Source organism: Myotis nattereri (assembly GCF_964212035.1).
Source record: "Myotis nattereri genome assembly, chromosome: 12".
Lineage (NCBI taxonomy): Eukaryota > Metazoa > Chordata > Mammalia > Chiroptera > Vespertilionidae > Myotis > Myotis nattereri.
In genome coordinates this window covers 64,705,034-64,726,585 of record NC_138087.1, presented here as the reverse complement: position 1 = coordinate 64,726,585, position 21,552 = coordinate 64,705,034, and the positions used below count along the sequence as shown (strand labels likewise).

Here is a 21,552-nt window from a genome sequence, read left to right as displayed (position 1 = left end):
ATAACAATATTTATAATAGTGACTTTGTTATCTTGTAGTAAATCAGCAGTTTGTTTAAGAGTGATATGCCAGTTAGCCCTCTTTAATTTTCATTTGACTTTTTGCTATCCAGACCTTTATTCCTTGCATGTTTATAGAATGGGGGATGGAATTTGGCATTATTCAAAAGTTGATCTGTCTTTTGCATGTTTGTTCTGTTGTGTTTTTGTAGTCTGGGTTAAGTCTGCTACTCATCAATTCCTGTGCACACCATTTCACAATTTGATGTACTGTCCCTATGGGTCCATTTCAAAATGATCTGTGTCCATGTTTAATAACTAAAGCATGTATGTGGGTGGAAAATTCTGCATATAAATCTGAGATTAAGTTCTTTTTTGACCCTCTGGTTCTTCTGTGATTTGGCTAGACTATAATAAATAGCCTAAGTGTTACTCGAGCCAACATTCTTTTTTCATTCTAGAATTTCAGTCTATGAAGCCTGAGTAAATACTTAAAATAAATGAGACATACTAAGTATGATTGATTTGATGTTAAAGTATTAATAAGAAACCTTAGTTATGACAAAAATACTCTTCCCAGTTATATATTTGCCATTGTTCTATTTTTTGCTTGTTAATATTTTCATTGTATCATCAAATGCAATAATGAAAAATCCCTAGGACAGTGCCTGGTATAAAATAGAGGGTCAATACAGATTTAATGAAACAAGTTTAAATATTATATTTATGAGAATTTTCATTTCACAATTGCAGAACAGGACTCACTGTAACAACAATGTTGGGCCTGGAATTTATTGGTTTATTGTGCATGTTGGACATATAGCTAGTGGAAATTAAGACATTGTTTATTCTTTCACCCACTATTTCAGAGTTGTTTTTTGTTAATAGAGTGAAAACATAAGGGTCAGTCCTTGCAGTATAGTATCTTGCAATCTAATTTGAGATACAGCCAGATATATAAGCATTTACTATAATTATGATGGAATTAGCATAATGCAATGTAGTGGAGGCTATTGGAGATGATTTAGTGTTTTCTGCATAGCAGGAGAATTTAGGATAGCTTCAAAAAGGAGATGAAATTTGATCTTGATTATGAGGAACTAGTAAAAAGAGGGGGTAGACATATGTGGAGATAAGAAAGAGTTGTTCAGAATTTCCAGGCAGACCCCTGTGGATTTCAACCTAGCTTCCAGCAACATGGCTAAACGCACCAAGGTCAGAATTATCAGTCAATATGAGGAAAAAGGGGGAAACAACCTTCCACCTGGCTTCTTGGAAAATTTTCTGTTAAAAAAATTGAGTGTAAGATACAGATAAGGTTCAAGAATTCACTATGAGAAACAGCCTTACATCCTAGGAAGCGTTTGTTATATGCACTTAAGTAAATAAAACATTGAAGTGAAGATGAGATATGAGAAGATAAAGAAAGGAGTAAAAGTACAACAGAACTGGCTGAGAAGCACAAAGGAATACAGAGAACTATGTACAATGAATAAATATTATAATATCATCATAGGAAATGTCCAGACCTATAGAGAATTTTTATGAGTTTGAGCCAAAAATGATAACAGATGCCAGGAATGAAAATCTCAAGCAATTGAGAAAATGATCCTGAGAATGGCAATTTTGAAGCTTATTTTATACACTAGAGACCTGGTGCACGACATTCGTGCACTTGGCAGGGGGTTGCGGGGGTCCCTCAGCCTGGCCTGCACCCTCTCACAGTATGGGAGCCCTAAGGGGATGTCTAACTGATGGCTTAGGCCTGCTCCCTGCAAGCCGTCAGTCGGACATCCTTAGTGCTACCACTGCGCTCCCAGCCATGAGTCCAGCTCAGGGCTTCTGGCTGAGCAGCGCTCTCCCTGTGGGAGCGCACTGACCATCAGAGGGCAGTTCCTGCATTGAGCATCTGCCCCCAGTGGCGTGCATCATAGCGGTTGGTCATTCCACTGGCCAGTTTGCATATTAGCCTTTTATTATATAGGATTCGAATCAAGGAGGAGACATAAGCAGGGTTACATGAAATCCTTTGGTGGTAGATTAAGGGGGTGGGAGAAAGCAAAGGGGGAAAATCTCTAAAATTGGGCAAAAGGCTAAACAGAGAGACAAATAGTTCTTTCACATTGGTAGGTATAGGATAGTTAATAACACTTAGAGCACATAGAGATGGTACATGGGCAAGAAGATAGCAATGAGGGGAATGTGGTCACATACTCTGGTGCTGGCAGTTGTGCCTAGAGGTTACTCTGACATTTCAAAGGTATGTTAATTGTAGATGCAAAATAGGCTCACGTAAGTAAAGATTGACCTTTGTCAAGGAAGCTACAGGCCTAGGACATCACTGCCCTCTATGACCTGCTTTTACTTAGGAATTTCTATGTTCAGACCATCCATGTTGTTCAGACCATTGCTCTCTGAGTTTGTAGGGCCTGTCATCTGATCTCCCCTGAGCTTGTTGGGTTCAGTATGTGGTCCCTTTCTCATCCACAGTAGCAAGGAAAATAAATGCAATGCCGAGATTAATTCTTCATTAGAGGGAAAAGAACCAACGCTGGATAAAACCAAACAGTGACATGGAAGAAAAACTTGAGACATTTCCACCAAGTCCAGAAGGAAGGAAGGTGAAATAAAAAGCAATAGAATATATGAAGTCCAGGCAATTAGGAGCCAACAGAGGCATACATAACTTCTTTCCCAGAAATACGATTCAAAAATATTAAACAATAAACATTCCTTAAGCTGGAGACTATTTGACTATTCAAATTAAAAAGCTTGGTGAAATGTTAGAATTTGAAGGATGAGACAAGTATTATATGTATCATATGGTGTCTTGTTTATAGTCATTGTTTCCTAACAAAGAAGGAAATGTGGAAAACAAGTTGGAACCCTGGCATCATTTACTAGTTTTCTGCTCCCTGGAGGAAAATGGCTCTGATACAATCACAGTAGGTGACAGTTCATGGCATCCAGTTTTTTAAAAGATGACCTATGAGCCTGTCTAGCGTGGCTCAGTGGTTGAGCGTTGACCTATGAACCAGAAGGTGATGGTTCAATTCCCGGTCAGGACATATGCCTGGGTTGTGATCTCCATCCCTGGTGTGGGGCAGCTGATCAATGATTCGCTCTTATCATTGATGTTTCTAAGTCTCTCTCCTTCTCCCTTCCTCTCTGAAATCAATAAAAATATATTTTAAAAATATAAAGAATAAAAGATGACCTATGAAGTTCTCTGTCTTGAGTTATCCTCACTCAAGGTTGGCGGTTTATTATGGCTGAGGTTGGGTTGCACTTGGAATTATATCCACATGTGTTTAATTACCAGAGCCCAAGGGCAAATATTGTCCCCAAGTCAGATATTTTGTGACCTCTATTTTTCTTTCAAGACCATTTTTCAAAATAGTTCTCTTGTGGCCTGACATTGGGGGGCGGGGGGAGGAGGGGATCGCAGTCTTGTGTAACGGTGATGGATCTCGGGTGTTAGAACGATGTTACACAATCCTGCATTTTTATCATTCTAATGACTATTGCTGGACAAGGAGAGCTTACTTCCCTGCCAGAGATTTATACAAGCTAATCAGAGGCTTGATACAATACAGATGGCGATAACCTTTTACCATACTAAGTTCACGTTGAGTTTTTCTTTGGCAGCAAAGGGTTTGCCTCATTCAATATCCTGGACCAAAAAAAATTCTATTTCTTAAATGCCTTACAGAGTATAGCAGATGATGTAAACTATTTCAGGAACACTGCAAAGGGAATCACATGCGAGGCCTCCGCCACATTCCACAGAAGTTACCACAGACCTATTTACTTCTTAGAACTGAGGGATGGAAAATGTTGTGTGTGTTTTAATTATGTTTTTTATTCAAGTACAATAAAGCACAAAGATTGGGGAGGGGGACAGATGATTTTCAGTAAGTTCTTCACTCCTCCTCTAAAGGACATTCCAAACCCAGATCTTGTGTAATTCTTTGCTTGAACTACTAGTCCTGCTATTTACTATTTTAAGCTTAATATATTGCCTTGCCAACAGATATAATGGTTCCTGTAAAAATTCACCCATTCCCCGCAAGAAGAGAAGAAAAATAGAATCACACCTCAAAGTGTTGTTTATATAAGGAGCAGTACAGCAAGAAATCCCTGCTAAATCCTTTTCCTGGATGTGAGGAATGTTATTGACAATGAACTAAGATTAATATTACAAGATAGGATTTGTTCATGTCAGGACAAGAAAGGCACAAAAAGGAAACATTTTGGTACAAGCTGTACAAAACACAGTGCGTGTGTGTACATGTATACACACACAGATATTCCCTACATTCCTACTGTTCACTCAAGGCCAACTCACTCACGTAACTCCCTGTAGCGTATCTTAGAGTTCATCCACTCCACTAATTTATGAATTAGTTCATTGAATAAATATTGATGAGCACATACTCTGGGCCAAGCAATATCAAGAATAGCATACTGGGCGGAGCCGGCGGGAGGGGGGGCGGGGCGTGGTGCGGGGGGACAATTGACTTGCTCTTTCTCCTTTCCATCAACATTCCCACTTGTTTATTGTCTTGTTTACAGTGAACTTCCATGGTCTTGCTGGAGAGAAGAGTAATCAAAATGAGCAAAAGCTTAGGGGAGTTAGGTTATGATTTCAGAGTGGAACAACTTAGAAAGAAAGAGTTTATAGCTTAGTCAAGAGCACGAATGTTGTAAACACAACTTGCCACATCTTGGAGCTCTGGAACTTGGAGGTCCCCTTAGAATACTGACACACAACTTTTGGGACAAATAAATAATATCTAGCTTCATGCCATCCATAACAGATCGTTGAATTTTTCCCCAAAGGTGGTACTGAATGAAAGTGTGTGTGTGTGTGTGTGTGTGTGTTTCAGTCCATTCCAATTGCTAGGGCTTTTGCTTGGGGTGTGTACTAACTGAAAATGTTTATAAATATATATATGTCTATACATGTATATACATATGTATATGTATATATTTGTGTATATGTATATATGGAGGCAAATATATGTATATGTATGTATTCCTATACATATATATACTTTATACTTTCCAAGCCTCATTCCAATTATTATTTTTATTAATACTCAAATTATCCTTTATTCAACTAGAAGGAGTTTCAGATAGTGTCTGGTTCTCTTTGGTGTTCTCTTAGTAGCCTTTAATAGCCTATGTAGTAGGCTTTTGAGAAGGAGTGGGGTGAAGTATTTGACTATCTCTTCTCAATTGCTGGCTTTCCAAATGTTCCCCAGAGTCGTATTTTTTAAGGTTAATTTAATTGTCTTTAAATTCAGATTTAATGGTTTTATCTCTAGCTCACAAACACTAACAAATTTGGTAAGGGTTACTGGATTAGAATCAATACCTAATGATCATGTATTTATGAAGATTGCTTTCTATAGCATGAATTTTATAATCTTAAGAGAATCTGGATCTATGGCTGAATCCGCTCCTAAAAATGAATTGAGACAAAGTTATTATTTAAATTATATCATCACTTTTTAACTTTTAACAAAATCTAGGATATCATTGCCATTCTTCCAGACTTTCTGAATGTAGTGTTTCTTGAATTACTGCCTAATAAGCATTGAATGCCTTCTAAAAACTTGTCAGAAAATATAATACTCCAGCACTTTATTACCTTTCTTATCTAACCATAATGAAAAGCAACAAGAGGCCATTTGGTTACAGTGCCAGACTCACTCCTGGGTTCTTTGTGCCTTTTCAGTTTGATGTTACAAAGCATCAATGGCAATAAATAGATGCCTTTTTCAAAAGTTTTATTTTTTCTTCTATCTATAGAGAAGGAATAGCATATAACGTTTATAAAGCATAACTCACTCATCCTAAAATAATAAAGCCCAGGTGTCAGGTTGGGTAAAACAGCATTTTCTCATGAAGATCGGACACCACCACCAACAGCTGATTTTGTGCTAATACTGGGTGGTCCTGGTAAGAAAGATGAAGTATTGAATCCATTCTACAATATTGGAGGAGCAGTGGAAAAACAAATATAGAAGGCAGGCTGGCCATTATTGACTCTGAAAAACACATATTCACTTACATTTTCCTTCTGGTTAGGCTTTTAGTGTATGATCATGAGGTGGAGGGAGACAGACAAACAGACAGGTGGTTATGCTTGGAAGTAGATTCATGGGACTCAGATTTGGTTCATGTTTTGAGAGCTTGAAAATTAAAAAGGTTTAACAGTAGTGATGCTATTAATAAAAATTCATTCCATAAACATCTGCTGTTCTCCATTATCGAGGTCCATGGCAGTGCTGCTGCTGCTGATACATTTTAAATGCCTCTAAGGTTTATTGTGATTCTGCGAGACCCTTGTAGGCTCTAGTCTATGCCTATTTCTCTGTAATCAGTGTTCCTTCCCCCACTCAAGTGAAATGCTAATGATTGTCACAAATACTATTTTATTTTTTTAAATATATTTTTTATTGATTTCAGAGAGGAAAAGAGAGGGAGAGCAAGATAGAAACATAATGATGAGAGAGAATCATTGATTGGCTGCCTTCTGCACACCCCTTACTGGGGATTGTGCCTGCAACCCAGGCATGTGCCCTGACCAGAATCGAACCATGACCTCCTGGGTCATAGGTCAACGCTTAACACTGAGCCATGCCAGCTGGGCTCAAACACTATTTTACATAAGAAGGGACGCAGTTAGTAGGTCAATGCACTACAAACTCATGCTAACTTTCTCTGTTTCATTACAGCAAATTCTTCATCATTCTAGAGAAAATGCGACAAAAGTTATATTTCTCATCACTGACGGCTATTCCAATGGGGGAGATCCTAGGCCAGTTGCAGCAATGCTGCGAGATTTTGGAGTGGAGATCTTCACTTTTGGCATATGGCAAGGGAACATTCGAGAACTGAATGACATGGCTTCTCCCCCAAAGGAGGAGCACTGCTACCTGCTCCACAGTTTTGAAGAATTTGAGGCTTTAGCTCGCCGGGCGTTGCACGAAGGTAATGGAAACCTAGTGGCATAGGATGATGCATTTAAATGGGGTTTCTTTATCTCTTACAGCTTGAAACCCACTAGAGCAGTGATGGTGAACCTTTTGAGCTCGGCGTGTCAGCATTTTGAAAACCCTAACTTAACTCTGGTGCCATGTCACATATAGAAATTTTTTGATATTTGCAACCATAGTAAAACAAAGATTTATATTTTTGATATTTATTTTATATATTTAAATGCATTTAACAAAGAAAAATCAACCAAAAAAATGAGTTCGCATGTCACCTCTGCACTAGAGAGTAATATCAAACCCTATGAAGTCCTCGCCAAGCATGATGCCCAGGTGTCGTTGGTGTGTTATGAGATGTGTTGAACTTCATACACAGAGATGGCACTCTGACCTTGCAACAACAGTATCTGTTTTATTTTTTAACAGCTGTGATATATTTTCACTAAAATATCCATATGCTCCCACCAGGAACCGTTAGAATCAATGGAATGCATTTAGGTGTGTGTCGAGGCCACACACAGAGTGGGAAGCCTTGACTTAGATCTCATTTACAGTTACCCGGAGAGATGAAGTAAACATTCAGATATATGCCTAGTGAATCTCGCCAGAAAGTTTCCAGAAATACACATGAAGATATTGGGGCAGTAAATGCTTAACACGTACTTCTTGACCTGACAGTTTGAAGATGCATGAACTATGTGAAAGCTGAAGACCATTGCCCCAACAGAGAATAAGATCAGTAAATCCATTCATTAGAACTCTTTGTACACATTTATAAAGATGTTTAGTTGTATGGTTTAAGTTAGATGAACCTCCAGGCAAAACATGGGCATGGGTCTTGGTGAGCCACAGAGAAAGTGTGGACTCTGAGGAAATGACAGGAGATCTGGCCTCAAACCGAAGCCATGTGGCAGATAAGCATGATCCTGGCAGGTATCCTTGTGAAAGATTCATTTTGATGGGCGAATCACAGCAACATGAGATTTTAAGCAATTGGGGATGTTTATAATAAGCAGATCAGCCCCACTGTCATTCCAAGAGACGAGTCCAGGGTAAGACCTCAGGCTAGCTGTGGACACAGCAAAAAATCCCACTTAGCCATCCACTAGCTGAGTGGCTTTTGGCAAATTATTTCACTTCTGAACTCCCTAAGTTCCTTGTTATAAACTAGGGAATGAGAATAGTACTTACTACATTGGATTGCTGCAAAAGTTAAATGGGTTAATACATACGAAATTATTTTTAATGATACTGAGCGCCTATGGTACTAAGCCCTCAATAACTATCCTTTACTATTACCTTAAGCAATTTATCTAACATCTATGAGTTTTAGTTTCCTCTATTTTTAAAATACTGTAATATTTAACATAATTTTATCAGGAGGATTGCATGAACTATTTAAAATTTCATCAAGGATAGTGTTCAGCACATGGCAGTTCAGTAACTGGGGTTTTTCTTCATGTCTCTTTTACATAAAACTTAATGATTTACTTAAAGTTGAGAGGCAAACCAGATCCTGCTTCTATTATTTAACTTGTTGTGGTACCATTATTTAAATCTTTAATCCAGTGACTATACAAGTGGTGGAATTAATCCTTTAGTTAGTAGCTCACAGCAACACCCTTATGCAGCAGTCAGGGTTGTAGTTCATGTATTTGGACAAGGATTTTGGAAATACTGAAGCAGCGGAGCACTGCTGGGGTGGACCGACTGCTTTATTTCCTGCCGCATCTGGAGATTCCTCCCTGAAGTACTTAATATCTGCCTGACCCCATGTGGCCTCCAGAACTTGTGATGAGGTCCCGTACTGAAATAACTGGCTGAAACAAATCCCCAGTCTGTGGTAGTGCAAGTAACACAATTTCATATTTGGGTAGGAGTGGGGAACAGTTGGGAATTAGACAGATATGAAAAGATATTTTCTCCAGCTTGCACTTACATCTTAGTAACTAGAGCTGTAGCATTCAACCGTTAATTTATTTTTTTATTACCCTCTATCATGGGTAGATCTGCCTTCTGGGAGTTTCATTCAAGAGGATATGTCTCATTGCTCACATCTGTGTGAAGCCGGCAGAGACTGCTGTGACCGAATGGCAAGCTGCAAATGTGGGACACACACAGGTCAATTTGAATGTGTCTGTGAAAAGGGATATTACGGGGAAGGTCTACAGTATGAGTGCACAGGTGAGTCTCCAGTTTGTGTCTAACTCTCAGTTATCTGTTGCCGCGTAAACAATGATCCCCAAACTCAAAGGTTTCAGACTTATTGCTCATGAGTCAGCTGGGCAGCCCTTTCGGTCTCGGCATGTCAACTCATGCATGTCATGAGCTGTGAGTTGGGTAGGCTGTGTGGCTGATCTTAGCTGGGTTCTCTTAGCTGGCTGGAGTCTGGTCTAAAATGGGATTGTCTAGGACCGCTAGGTGGTCCTTTCGGTGGCCCTTCAGACTCCATCAGGCCAGCCTGGTGTGTCCATGTGGTGGCAGAATTCCAAGGGGAAGAATGGAAGCTTGCAAAGCCCCTTGAAGCCTAGGTTCAGAACTGGGAAGGGAGGATGTGGATGCCTTGTTTGTAATCAGTCAACAGCCAAATCTGTCCTCAAAGCACATAAACCAAAATACGCCTCAGTCTCTGTATGAGATGGAAGCCAGTGGGATTCTTGTCCGCAGGCCCCATGAACTCGTGGGATTGTCACAGAAAAGTGTAACATTCTCTTGATGGTACTTTAGCTCTTCACAAGCCTCCGTAAAGGGATTTCAGAAAGCTCTAAAAGTGCTGTCACTTCAACATGGAATTCACTTCATCGATATTTGTAATTTTACCTCCTCTAGCTTTCTTTACCAGAGGCTCTTGATATTTGAAATATTTTTTTAGAAAGGCAAGAAGAGCATGGAGGATTCCTGTGTCCTTCATTATATTTTAGGAAATACCTGGTATTTAGAAGTAGTATATAGTTTTTCTATGATAGCATTTTGTTTGTTCTTTTTTTTTTTTTTTTTTTTACCTAAAAAGCAACATGATTTTTTAATAAGTTGCAGCTCTTCCATGATTTGATGTTTGGGAAAAGTGTATTTCCATGGAAATTAACATGCACCAGGAACACAGTAGGTTTACTTTATACTATACCACGTGGTCTATCATTGCTTGGTCATGTGGACATTGCTCTGACATTTGGAAGGTAGGCCTTCTGCCACACAGAAGCGTGGCCCTCCCTTCTCTACCTGATCTGCTTTCTCTTTCTTCTTCTCCTCGTAGGCCGTTTCCTCTTGTGCTCTTCTTTTCCTCTCATTAATCTTGCTGCCCCTCTTCTTCCTCCCTCAATTTCCCCTCCCTTCCCTGGGCCTGATCCCAGCTGGCAGAGGCATCCTTCCTGGGTCCACCATCCTCCACTCCCCCCCGCCCCAGTCACTCCTTTCTTGGCCCTGCTCCCACTCGACCCAGCAGGATTTCTCATTGAAGCTGAAAAAAGGGGGGACATCAGCCTAACTGCCTCTGAGTTGGCAATATGCCTCCCCTTGAATCTTCCCACACTTCCATCAACAGCCCTGCTTGGCACTGTCCCCAGCACCCCTGCTTTCCTCCTCCCATCCTCGCCCACCAGACACAGGCAGAAGCGCTCATTTTCTTGCTCCGTGCTGTAGTCAGCATGTCTGCCTTCCGTGTGGTCCCAGACTGGACTGCTCTCTGCCAACAAGCCACTGCCGAATGGCCGCCCAGCAGCCTCAGCCACGCTGGGCGGCAGCCCCCTCTGCTCCACGGCTCTGTAATCTTGCATCCCAGGGGAGCAGCTGCAGGAAGAGAGGGGGTGGCTCACAAACCCACTGCCCCCAATTACCCAAGTAGCTGTGGCTGTTACCAGTCGTACATTCCCGGCCGAAAGACACAGCAGTCTGTAGAATGTGTGAGGGGCAGGCCTGTCAGTAGAGCCTCAATGGAGGGCTCAGGAGCACTTTTACTGCTGCTTCTAGCCAAGGACACCAACCACAGAAGGAATCGTTTATCCACTCTCTTTTAAATTAGTAAGTAAGCCTCAGCTTCATACTTTCTCCCATGCAATATATAAACTAGACAAAGTTGCATTGATATAAATGTTCATATTGTCATCTTCAGTATTCATCCCCAAGGTATTAGGAAAAGTGGTACCGGAACTCCTAGATGTGCGTGGTGACTGTGTAGAGTTGTAGGAGGCCGGGCTCATCCAGGGCTTCTCCTGCATGCCAGGAACTAAGAAAAATAAATGAAGTTGCCAGGAACTAAGAAAAATAAATAAAGTATGTCCTCCCTATGGCATGAAAGACTCATGACCAAGCTCTTTTCTTCCGGAAAGTCAGAAAGAAATACTAGCTTGAAATCATAAAGTACTGAAAACCTGGAAGCCGTGAGCCCCTTTAAAATCTATTCAGTCGACAGATGTTATGGAGTCCCTTCTCCATGCCAAGCCCAGGCATTAAATCCATGCAGGGTTTCAATGGTGAGCAGACAAATGAATGTGTAAATGCAAACTATGATGTATGCTGTTAAGTAAAAATGCTCATGGTATGAAGAGGGGACTACAGGAAGGATAGACTAAGATCATGCCTTCTAAGCTAAGATCTGAAGGATGACCAGACCATAGCTATTTATTGCTGAAGGAGAGAATGTTACCTTTCATTCAGAATAGTTGGGATTCTGAGTATTTATCCTCATTGTAGAAACGATGCCTTTCAGAAGCAAATCATTCCTCTTGAGAGCCAAAAGAAACCTTTGAGATTATCTACTCTAAACCCCTCATTCTGCAAGAGGAAATTGAGGTCTCAGAAAATATGAGTATTTCCCTCAAGATGGCATATCCGGCCATCAGCAGGACCTGGGAAGGGTCCCAGGACACTTTTTTCTAAAGTCCTATGTTATTTCCAAGATAACATACTCCTTATTTTGCAGTTTTGAAAATAGCTTCTTGTATACATTGCTTTTCCGTAGACACGGGACTGTGCTCGGGGAGTTTAAAAACAAAGAAGACCTGGCTCGAATGCAACCTCTGCTGATTACAAACTGTGTGGCTTTGGATGATTAATTTCTTCTGATTTTCAGTTTATTTTGTAAAATGTGCTTAATAATGGTGTAGTTTTACATACACACACGTATATATACAGGTATCTGTGTACATAGAAGTATATAGATATGTGTGTGCATATACGGGGTGGGCAAAAGTAGGTTATAGTTGTGAGTATGCAAAACAGAGTTTATTCTTTTTAAAAAATGTATTATTTATTGATTTTAGAGAGAGAGGAAGAGAGAAAGCTTAAAAAACATTGATTTGTTGTTCCACTTATTTATGCATTCATTGGTTGATTCTTGTATATTGCTCTGACCCGGATTGAACGCACAACCTTGGTGTATTGGGAAGATGCTCTACTAACTGAGTTATCAGGCCAGGGCCAGAGTTTGGATAATATCTGGCATATCCATTCTCAATGGTATCTTTTAATCATTGTGAAATAATATAAATATAAGAAAGCTGATAGATGAACCTTAAGATAATTATCTCAAGAATGAGATACTGCCCTAACTAGTTTGGCTCAGTAGATAGAGCGTCGGCCTGTGGACTGAAAGGTCCTGGGTTCAATTCCGGCCAAGGGCTTGTGCCTTGGTTGCTGGCGCATCCCCAGTAGGAGGTGTGCAGGAGGCGGCTGATCGATGTTTCTCTCTCATTGATGTTTCTAACTCTCTACCCCTCTCCTTTCCTCTCTGTGAAAAATCAATAAAATATATATTTTTTAAAAGAATGAGATACTTGAAGATAACTGACACCATATATTTTGTAAATTTTACTCTTTTTTTCCTCACCTATGGATATTTTTCCATTGATGTTTATTTTATTTTATTTTTAATTCTTTGTTGTTTAAAGTTTTTGTTAATTTTTTAATTTATTTTATTTTATCATTTATTTTTATTTTTATTTATTGATTAAGGTGTTACATATGTGCCCTTATACAACCCCCCCGTTCACACCCCTCTCACTCATGCCGTCACCCCTCTGATGTCTATGTCCATTGGTTAGGCCTATATGCATGCATACACGTCCTTTGGTTGATCTCTCCCCCTCACCCCCACCCTCCCCTACCTTTCCACTGAGGTTTGACTGTCTGATCGATGCTTCTCTGTCTCTGGATCTGTTTTTGTTCATCAGTTTATGTTGTTCAGTATAGTCCACAAATGAGTGAGATCATGTGATATTTATCTTTCTCTGACTGGCTTATTTCGCTTAGCATAAGGCTCTCCAGTTTCATCCATGCTGTTGCAAATGGTAAAAGTATTACACGTCTCCTTTTTTCCCCCCTTCCATTGATTTTTAGAGTGAGTGGAAGAGAGAGGGAGAGACAAGACAGAAATATCCATGTGAAAGAAACACATCGATTGGTTGCCTTCTGCACACATCCAACCAGGGCCCAGGCCAGGGAGGAGCCTGCCATGGGAATTGAACCTGGGACCCTTTGGTCTGAAGTCCAATGCCCTATCCACTGAGCCAAACCAGCTAGGGTGTACATTTTACTCTTCTAAGCTAGACTAGCAGTTGTGCTCTGGGGAGAAGGAAGAACTGTGCATGCAGGTGAATACCATCAAGAAACCTTGCACCTACTAAAGGGGACCTGATGAGTACCCAATGAAAATCAAGAACACCGAGAAAAGGCAGTGAGATAATGTGCCATTGGATGTTGGAAAACAGTAGACTGTTTACCTTGATTAGGGGAAAAGTATATGCTGAGGCAAATTGTATTTTTTAATGACTTTTACAGAAGAGTAGACGACTAGAGCTAGCTGTAAGGATTTCTCATCATTCTGGGAGACTAGTAAACTCTATCCCCTGACCATTTAGGAAATTTGACCAGAAATAGAATTAAGGTTTTTTAATTCCTAGTCTGGAGACCTTTCTTTATACTAGACTACTTCGTAGGGGGCCTGGGAGACCTTAAGTAAAGCTGATCACCATAATGTTCTGGAGCATTGGCAATCTGGGTTACACAGGTACTCCGAGTCCTGTCCAAAGCAGTGGCTTTACTTGAAATGGCCTCAGCACCATCATTCTCACCAGGAAGCAGCTGCTTATGGACAAGTTTTGTGTACCCTGATGCACACAAAAATTTTAATGATTGCGGATTTGTTCCATATCATGAACATCTTCACTTCAATGCAAGCCTGAAGATACTTGTTAGAAATTACGAACAAGTAATACTTTGCCAAAGAGTTCAATTTTGTAAGACAGCAGTATGTTTGAACTGGGTTTTAATTTCCCTTGGCTCAAAACTTTTGAGTTGGTTTCAAAGTAATCATGTTCTTTTAGCTGGTGGTCTTGAAGAGAGTGTGGTAATAGGTTTTACAGAAGCAAGGATCATAGAATAAATAGATAATTCAAATTAGAAAGATGCTTTATTCGTGTATGTGTCTTTTAAAATATATATATTGATTTCAGAGAGGAAAGGAGAGGGAAAGAGAGATAGAAACATGAAATATGAGAGAAAATCATTGCTGCCTCCTGCACACCCTCTACTGGGGATCGAGCCTGCAACCAGGCATTGTACCTTGACCAGGAATGGAACTGTGACTTCCTGTATCATAGATCAATGTTCAACCGCTGAGCCACGCTGGCAGGGCTGTTCGTGTATGTCTCAATCACTTATACAATGGCACTGAACGTAGACACCATATTGACAGAATATAACACTAAAAATTTGCTAGGAAAAGAGAAGTTGAAACACAGTTGTAATACTTAGAAAGCCACCCACCATGTGGTCCAGTCTAAGAGAGGCATTGCAATGAAAGAAGTCCAGTTCAGCAACCAAGATAAACTTCAAAATAGTGTAAGTCCTTTACTTGTTTTTTTCTAACTCCATTTCTTAAAATATGCCTTTTCTCATCATTGTTTCCCTTAGAAACCATAACTCTTTTGTACATATTTCTTCAAATTCCCCCTTACACACACACACACACACACACACACACGTACATGTACACACTGGCCTCCCAAGCCTTAGCTCAAATCTATTGTCTTTGCTCTTTCTTCTTGATTTTACATCACTCCTTAGGGAACTAGAAATGGAGAAAGGCCAGGAACACTTGCATATCAATTTTTGTTGTTGTTTTAAACCAGTGCTTTATAAAAGGCCCATGATTAAAAAAAGAAAATCCCACATAACTCAGTTTCATTTCCTGCAAATATTTTGTATGATTCAGAAATTGTGTGGGACTTTAACACTACATTAGAAAATTTAAAGGGTTGAGAAAATATCTTTCTAGGATTAGTCATTTAACTTCAGCTAAGGGAAGATTACTGAAAAAGTATAGCATCTAACCAAAGGATGGTGCTTCCATTTCTAGCTCTAGTATTTTCTTCATCCTTCACATTTAACATAGGCTTTTGGACAGTGATGATGACGATGATGATGATGATGATGATGATAACTAATATTAAAATAGTGCTCACTCTATTCCAGATACTTTCCAAGTATTAATGTATATTAGCTTGTTTAATGTTCAAATAACTCTCTGGAGCAGTGATGGCGAACCTTTTGAGCTCGGCGTGTCAGCATTTTGAAAAACCCTCACTTAACTCTGGTGCCGTGTCACATATAGAAATTTTTTGATATTTGCAACCATAGTAAAACAAAGACTTATGTTTTTGATATTTATTTTATATATTTAAATGCCATTTAACAAAGAAAAATCAACCAAAAAAAATGAGTTCGCGTGTCATAGGTTCGTCATCACTGCGTATTGTTCCATTAGAGACACGGAAAGTAAGAGTTTGAGGTTAAGTAACTTGTCCAGGGTTGTACAGCTATTAGAACTGGTTTATAAACCCAAATTGTCTGGCTCCAGAGTCTACAGTCTAGCCATAGAGATAGACATTCAACATATAAACACAATTAAAAATATAATTTCAAATTATATTAAGTATTTAGTTTGACCCTTAGGAGATCATCAATATTTGATCCTTTTCAACCCAAGAAATAGCAGCATCACATGGTCCAAACTAATACGAGGAAAGTAAAGAAGAAAATGAATTATATAAAATGCAAATCTGCTTAATGTTTTTTAGTTGACTCATTCATAAAATAAACTTAAGCTCCTTAGCATGTAATAAAAAGGCTTTGCATGATTTGATCTCTCTTTACCCTTTGAGTTAAAAGCTGGAACTAGTTGTAGTTTCCCCTAAATAACACAGTTTCATTCCTCAGACCTTTTTTCATGCTGCTTCTGGCTCCTTTTCCCACCACACCAACTATTGTCTTTATTCCTAGTTCATCAGACTAGTGATTCTAACAGGAAGGGACTTTCTAATTCATTTTGTATCCCCACTGCCTGCTTTTAGTGCCCATAGTAAGTGCTCAGGAAAATGGGTTTGGATAAGACATCACCTTGAGTATCAGAATCTTAGATGGACAAGAACTCATGGTTGAAATCTTAGGCCATTGCATGGTTTTCACCTCTGCCTTGGGAACCACAGGGTAACTAGCAAAAAGATACATGGTAAGAAGTTTTTAAAAATGTATTTAATTCATTTAAATGTAAAATATTTACATATGGTTGAACTTTGTCAACAATAAGTCAAATGCAGTGAACCATGGGTGCACTAGATCGGTCATTTTTAAGTGGCTGGATCATCCCATCAGTTGTGAATAGTCTGTGAACTCCTGTGGTAAATCCAAGCGGTTGCAGCTGTTCTGAGTTTCCCCTGAAGGGATTTGGGAGACACAGAGCATGGAGACAATAGGCATTTGAGGACACTGCTTTTTGCAGATTTTGACTCTATTTCAGTGAGTTTGGAATAATTAGCAGATTGAAAATTATAGCTAGGTGGGGGTCAAGGCTGAGGGCTAGATAGGAGCCAAAGCCCCAGTTCTGTTGTTCTTTATAAAAGGAGGATAACTATGGAAATAGAAACACTTGAATATTTACTTGGGAATATCTTATTATATATGTAAACATATGCAGACAAATCCCCAACCCCAGCACCCCCCGCCCCCCCCCTCCCACACACACACACACATTTTCCTTTCTAAGTATTATTATATAATTTCTTTGGAAAGAGAGGACAGAGAGCTCTAGAAATTCTTGAATGAAAACCAAAACATTTGGAAATCTTGTTCTCTGAGCAGAGTTTAGTTGATTTCCCCCCAAAACATCCCCAGAGGTGACTGATAATGGATTTGTAAGGTGTAAGGAATTTGTAGCATGTATTCCTACTTGCTTTTTATGAGGAAATATTGCTAGCATGTTGACATGGGTTTCCATCAACTTAAGGACCAGAATGGTTAACTGCTGCCTAGAAGAGGCTAGTTTGCTCAGATATTACAGTCCCGGGAGAGTATTTTCCAGCCTATCATGATTTTGTAACAGGAAAACACGTAGAATTAGATAATAAATGTGAAATATCACAAACTCCAAAGTCAGTCCATTGTATTTCTAAGCTCAGTTGTTGTGTTCTTCAGCTTTGTGACTTATATTTGGTACTTTCTTGTATTTCTCTCTCTTTATTGAAGTTCTCATTGTGTTCACCTCATCTTCTTCCAAGTTCTGTGAACATCTGTATGACCATTCTATTTTCTTAAGGTTTTTTCCCTCGAGGTTATATCTTGTTACTTTGTTTGGAATCTATTCCTGTTCCTTCATTCTGCTTTCTGTGTAGTAGATAAAACAGCCACCTCTCCCAATCTTGAAGGAATGGCCTCCTGTAGGAGATGAGACATGTCATTCAACCCTACCTTGGTTCTTGGTTGTCTTTCAAACCTTTGTGATTGCTGAGGAGCTGATTTTATTTTTAATGTCTCCTAGGGGTTGAGGGTATGCCAAAATCTGCTACTGTCCCATCAGGGAAGATCCAGTCAGTCAGCACTTGATTCAGCCTGATTGGAAGCCAGACCCTCAGGTAGAAGCTTTTGAAGTATGCAAATCTATACATTCCTATGGGACCATAAGCCTAAGAGCGAGGCAATGTGGAGGTCTCCCTAGGCAGCAGTCATATATATTAGGGCTCCAGACAAATGTATAAGCTCCTTTCTGGGACATATTAGTGAGCTGCAGGGAGGTGGAGGGAGCAAAGATGGCATCCATCTGCCTTCGTTCCCTGAGAGCACCTGCAGGCCCCTGGTTGTGTGCCAACCCTGAAGCCTGCCCCCAGGCCAGAGCTCCAGGACGAGCACATAGGAGGCCTCATAAGCAGAAAGACTGTGTTTCAGTCTGCTGTCTGTGCAGTGCCCTGGGGTGCTAGCTTGCCTTGCTGACAACTGCCTCTCCAATTGTTACAGCCCCTTGGCAGCAAAGCACACAGCTCCCTGCCCACTGCAGCTGGGCTATCATGGGGTACCCCCTGGGCAGTAGCAGCAAAAACTGGGGCACCACATGTGTGTCAAAGCCCCCTCCGGGAGATACTGGCCCTTTGGAGTGTGGCAAAGAGAGAGAGCAGATGGTGTCTGCCAGGACAAAGAAGGAGAAAAAGCAAGATGGTGCCCGCTGGCTGAAGTGAGGCAGAGAGAGAGCATGAAGATGCTGCCCACCTGCCCATGGGCCTTAGATGATCCATGTCATTCAACCCTACCTTGGTTAGATGTCTGCCCCTCAGGCCCATTCTTTCAGGAGCAAATGAGCCTCCTTCACATAAGTCTGGGCACCTCTGGACCGGCTGCCTCTGTGCTGAGCCCTGGTACTGGTGAGTAGCCCTTTAAGAGACATTTCTCAGTTCGTTGTAATCTTGTGGATGTTATGGGAGCTCATCTCTCAGGTGCAGAGCTTTAAGTTGGGGTGCCAAGTGTGGGGTTCAAAGCTTTTGCTCTTCAGGGGGAAGCTTTGGGTTTTGAGTTCCCTCCCAAATGTGGGGCTCCATGCCAGGGATGGGATTTAGGGTGAGACTGTGTCTCAGCCTCTTTTACCTGCTTCCACCTGGGCCTTCTTTTCTTCGCCTGATGCTCAGACAGTTTTTAGGTGTATGTTTTTCAGAGGCCATTGTTTCATGTGAAGGTGCGCATTTGGTGTGTTCTTGGGAGGGGGTGACCTAAGATCTTCCTACATCGCCGTCTTGAACTGAAACCTCCTAAAGTCAGAATACAGTGTTCTTTAGAAATACATACAAAAATTTACCCAATATTCTAAAATTGTCAAAATCAGTATTATGATCAAATCCTGCTATCACTGTAAAATTTTCCTTTTCCCTTCTCTACCCCATTCCCATTATTGGTAACTCTTCCAGTAATAATGAATAAGAGACACAGGAAAAATAGCATCTGCTAAATCAGTAGTCTTCAAGGGTCTCTGCTCATGTAATTCCTAAAAAAAAAAATTGAAAACCCATGTAACCCCCAGCCATCTAAAAATTTTTTGGCAGGATTTTAAAAGATGGCATCTCCATAGTACTATTTTGACATTTTAAAATAAAACTATTTTATCACTTTGGAATGTACCCACTGAAATGAAAATGCCATAGCAAATTGGATTCCTTCTAGAAGTACGCATTTGTGAACAAGAGAGTTGTTTAAAACTTGGCATGGCTTCCTTTCTTAAATCTCTTCCATTCTGCTTCCATCACATAATTCTATTCGAATGCAATATATTTTTATGTCTTAAAGCCTTTTATTGAACACAGCATTCTACTTCTCTGCTACAGAAATTGGAAATATCAATTGAAACTAATTTTTAAATTTTCTGTGACCAAATTGCTATTAGACTGAGTTATTATTGTAATTGTGATTTGTATATAATTTGTCAAACATGTACATTTTGATACTTATTACACATAAAAAATAAGATACTATTGGAAATTCATCTTTTAATAAGATGGATTATTAATTCATGTATCCATGGATTTTTTTCTTTATCGATTAAGGTATTACATGTGTGTCCTTATCTTCCCATTGACCCACCACCCTACTTATGACAACACCCTGCATGCATAAAAGTCCTTTGGTTGATCTTTCCCCCTTACCCCCACCCTCCCCTAGGTTTGACGGTCTTATTGCTATTAGAATGAGAGCATACAGCATCAATTTTATTTCTATTTTTATAGGTTTTAGTGCTGATAAACTTCTTCATACAAATGTGTAGATGGGACTTGAAAGAGTCATGTTAAACTGATGTCACTAAATTCTCTGAGTTCCTCCTGAGTTCCATGCCAAAAATGACATGCATTATCTATCATCAAAAAAGTATTATAAATGATCTATTAGGTGATGATTCCCTTAGGTCCTTTTTCAATTTTATCGAAACTGAAGAATTGGAAAACTTATGGCTTGCAAAAGGAGTTGTTACCCAATCATTACAATCATTCACTTTCTCAAATTTCTGGAAAGTCCTCCAAAGAGACTTTAAAAGGACTTAATAAAAGACTACCCGTTATTATTTCACTTGGAAGCAGTTTGTTCAAGTAGATCATGTTTGGGGGGAAATTAAAGTATTACAAGTTTTTATGAAAATTTACAATTCAACAAGTTTTGATTAAATTATTTTATGTATTTTATCCAAATCTTGGAGAAATTGCATCTTCGAGCTTCTTAGAGGACCTACTTATTGTGCCTTAATTAAAGAGAGGTGTGGTTGGTTGGAGGTCAGGGATATTTTTTCATGCCTAACCACTGCTTTATGGACACCTTGATATATGGAACAGAATATGATGAACAGTATACATAAGTATTAGAATGACTGGAGAGGTATATTCCTCCAATATAAATTTACAACTTGATCTTCTTATATATCAGTTTCAGTAAAATTTTACACTACTTGCCCTAACCGGTTTGGCTCAGTGGATAGAGCATCGGCCTGCAGACTGAAGGATCCCAGGTTCGATTCCAGTCAAGGGCATGTACCTTGGTTGTGGGCACATCCTCAGTGGGGAGTGTGCAGGAGGCAGCTGGTTGATGTTTCTCTCTCATCGATGTTTCTAGCTCTCTGTCCCTCTCCCTTCCTCTCTGTGAAAAACCAATAAAATATATTTAAAAAAATTTTTACACTACTCTCCTTCAAATTATTCTTAGCAAATATATAGCTTTCTTATTATAAATGGGATTGCATTGGATTTTTTAAACATAATGCTTTTCCATACAAACTTATTTACCTTGCAATCTTACAAATCTATATATGTAAAAGCCTAAGCGACCATTACTACTGATCGACTGAATGACTGGTCATTATGATGCGCACTCACCACCAGGGGGCAGACGCTCAACACAGGAGCTGCCCCCTGGTGGTCAGTGCGCTCCCACAGCCAACCTCCCATGGCCCTGACCAGCCAACCTCCCACAGTCCCTCCCACCTCACCCCCACTGGCCAGCCAGCCCTGATCAGGGCCGGCTAACCTCCCATAGTCCCTCCCCCTGGCTGGCCAGCCCAATCAGCCTGATAGGGACTGGCTGAGACAGCCCCCGATGGTTCTGATCGCTGGCCAGGCTGAGGGTCCCCCCCCCCCACCCCACCCCCCGAGCACGAATTCATACACTGGGCCTCTAGTCTGTCTTATAACTTTTTCCATAGTTAATGATTTATTTTCATTTAACTGCTTCCATAATTTGACAAAATTTATAAATAT

The 21,552-nt window shown here is 40.0% G+C and overlaps 1 protein-coding gene across 1 annotated transcript in view; it reads left to right on the top strand.

The window, feature by feature from the left end:
• SVEP1 (sushi, von Willebrand factor type A, EGF and pentraxin domain containing 1) overlaps window positions 1–21,552 on the top strand; it is a 147,910-nt gene that overhangs the window by 14,592 nt on the left and 111,766 nt on the right. The window contains exons 2-3 of the mRNA XM_081103278.1: window positions 6,746–7,001; window positions 9,011–9,187. Coding sequence (XP_080959404.1) covers window positions 6,746–7,001; window positions 9,011–9,187 — 433 coding nt within the window. The remainder of the gene's footprint in view (window positions 1–6,745; window positions 7,002–9,010; window positions 9,188–21,552) is intronic.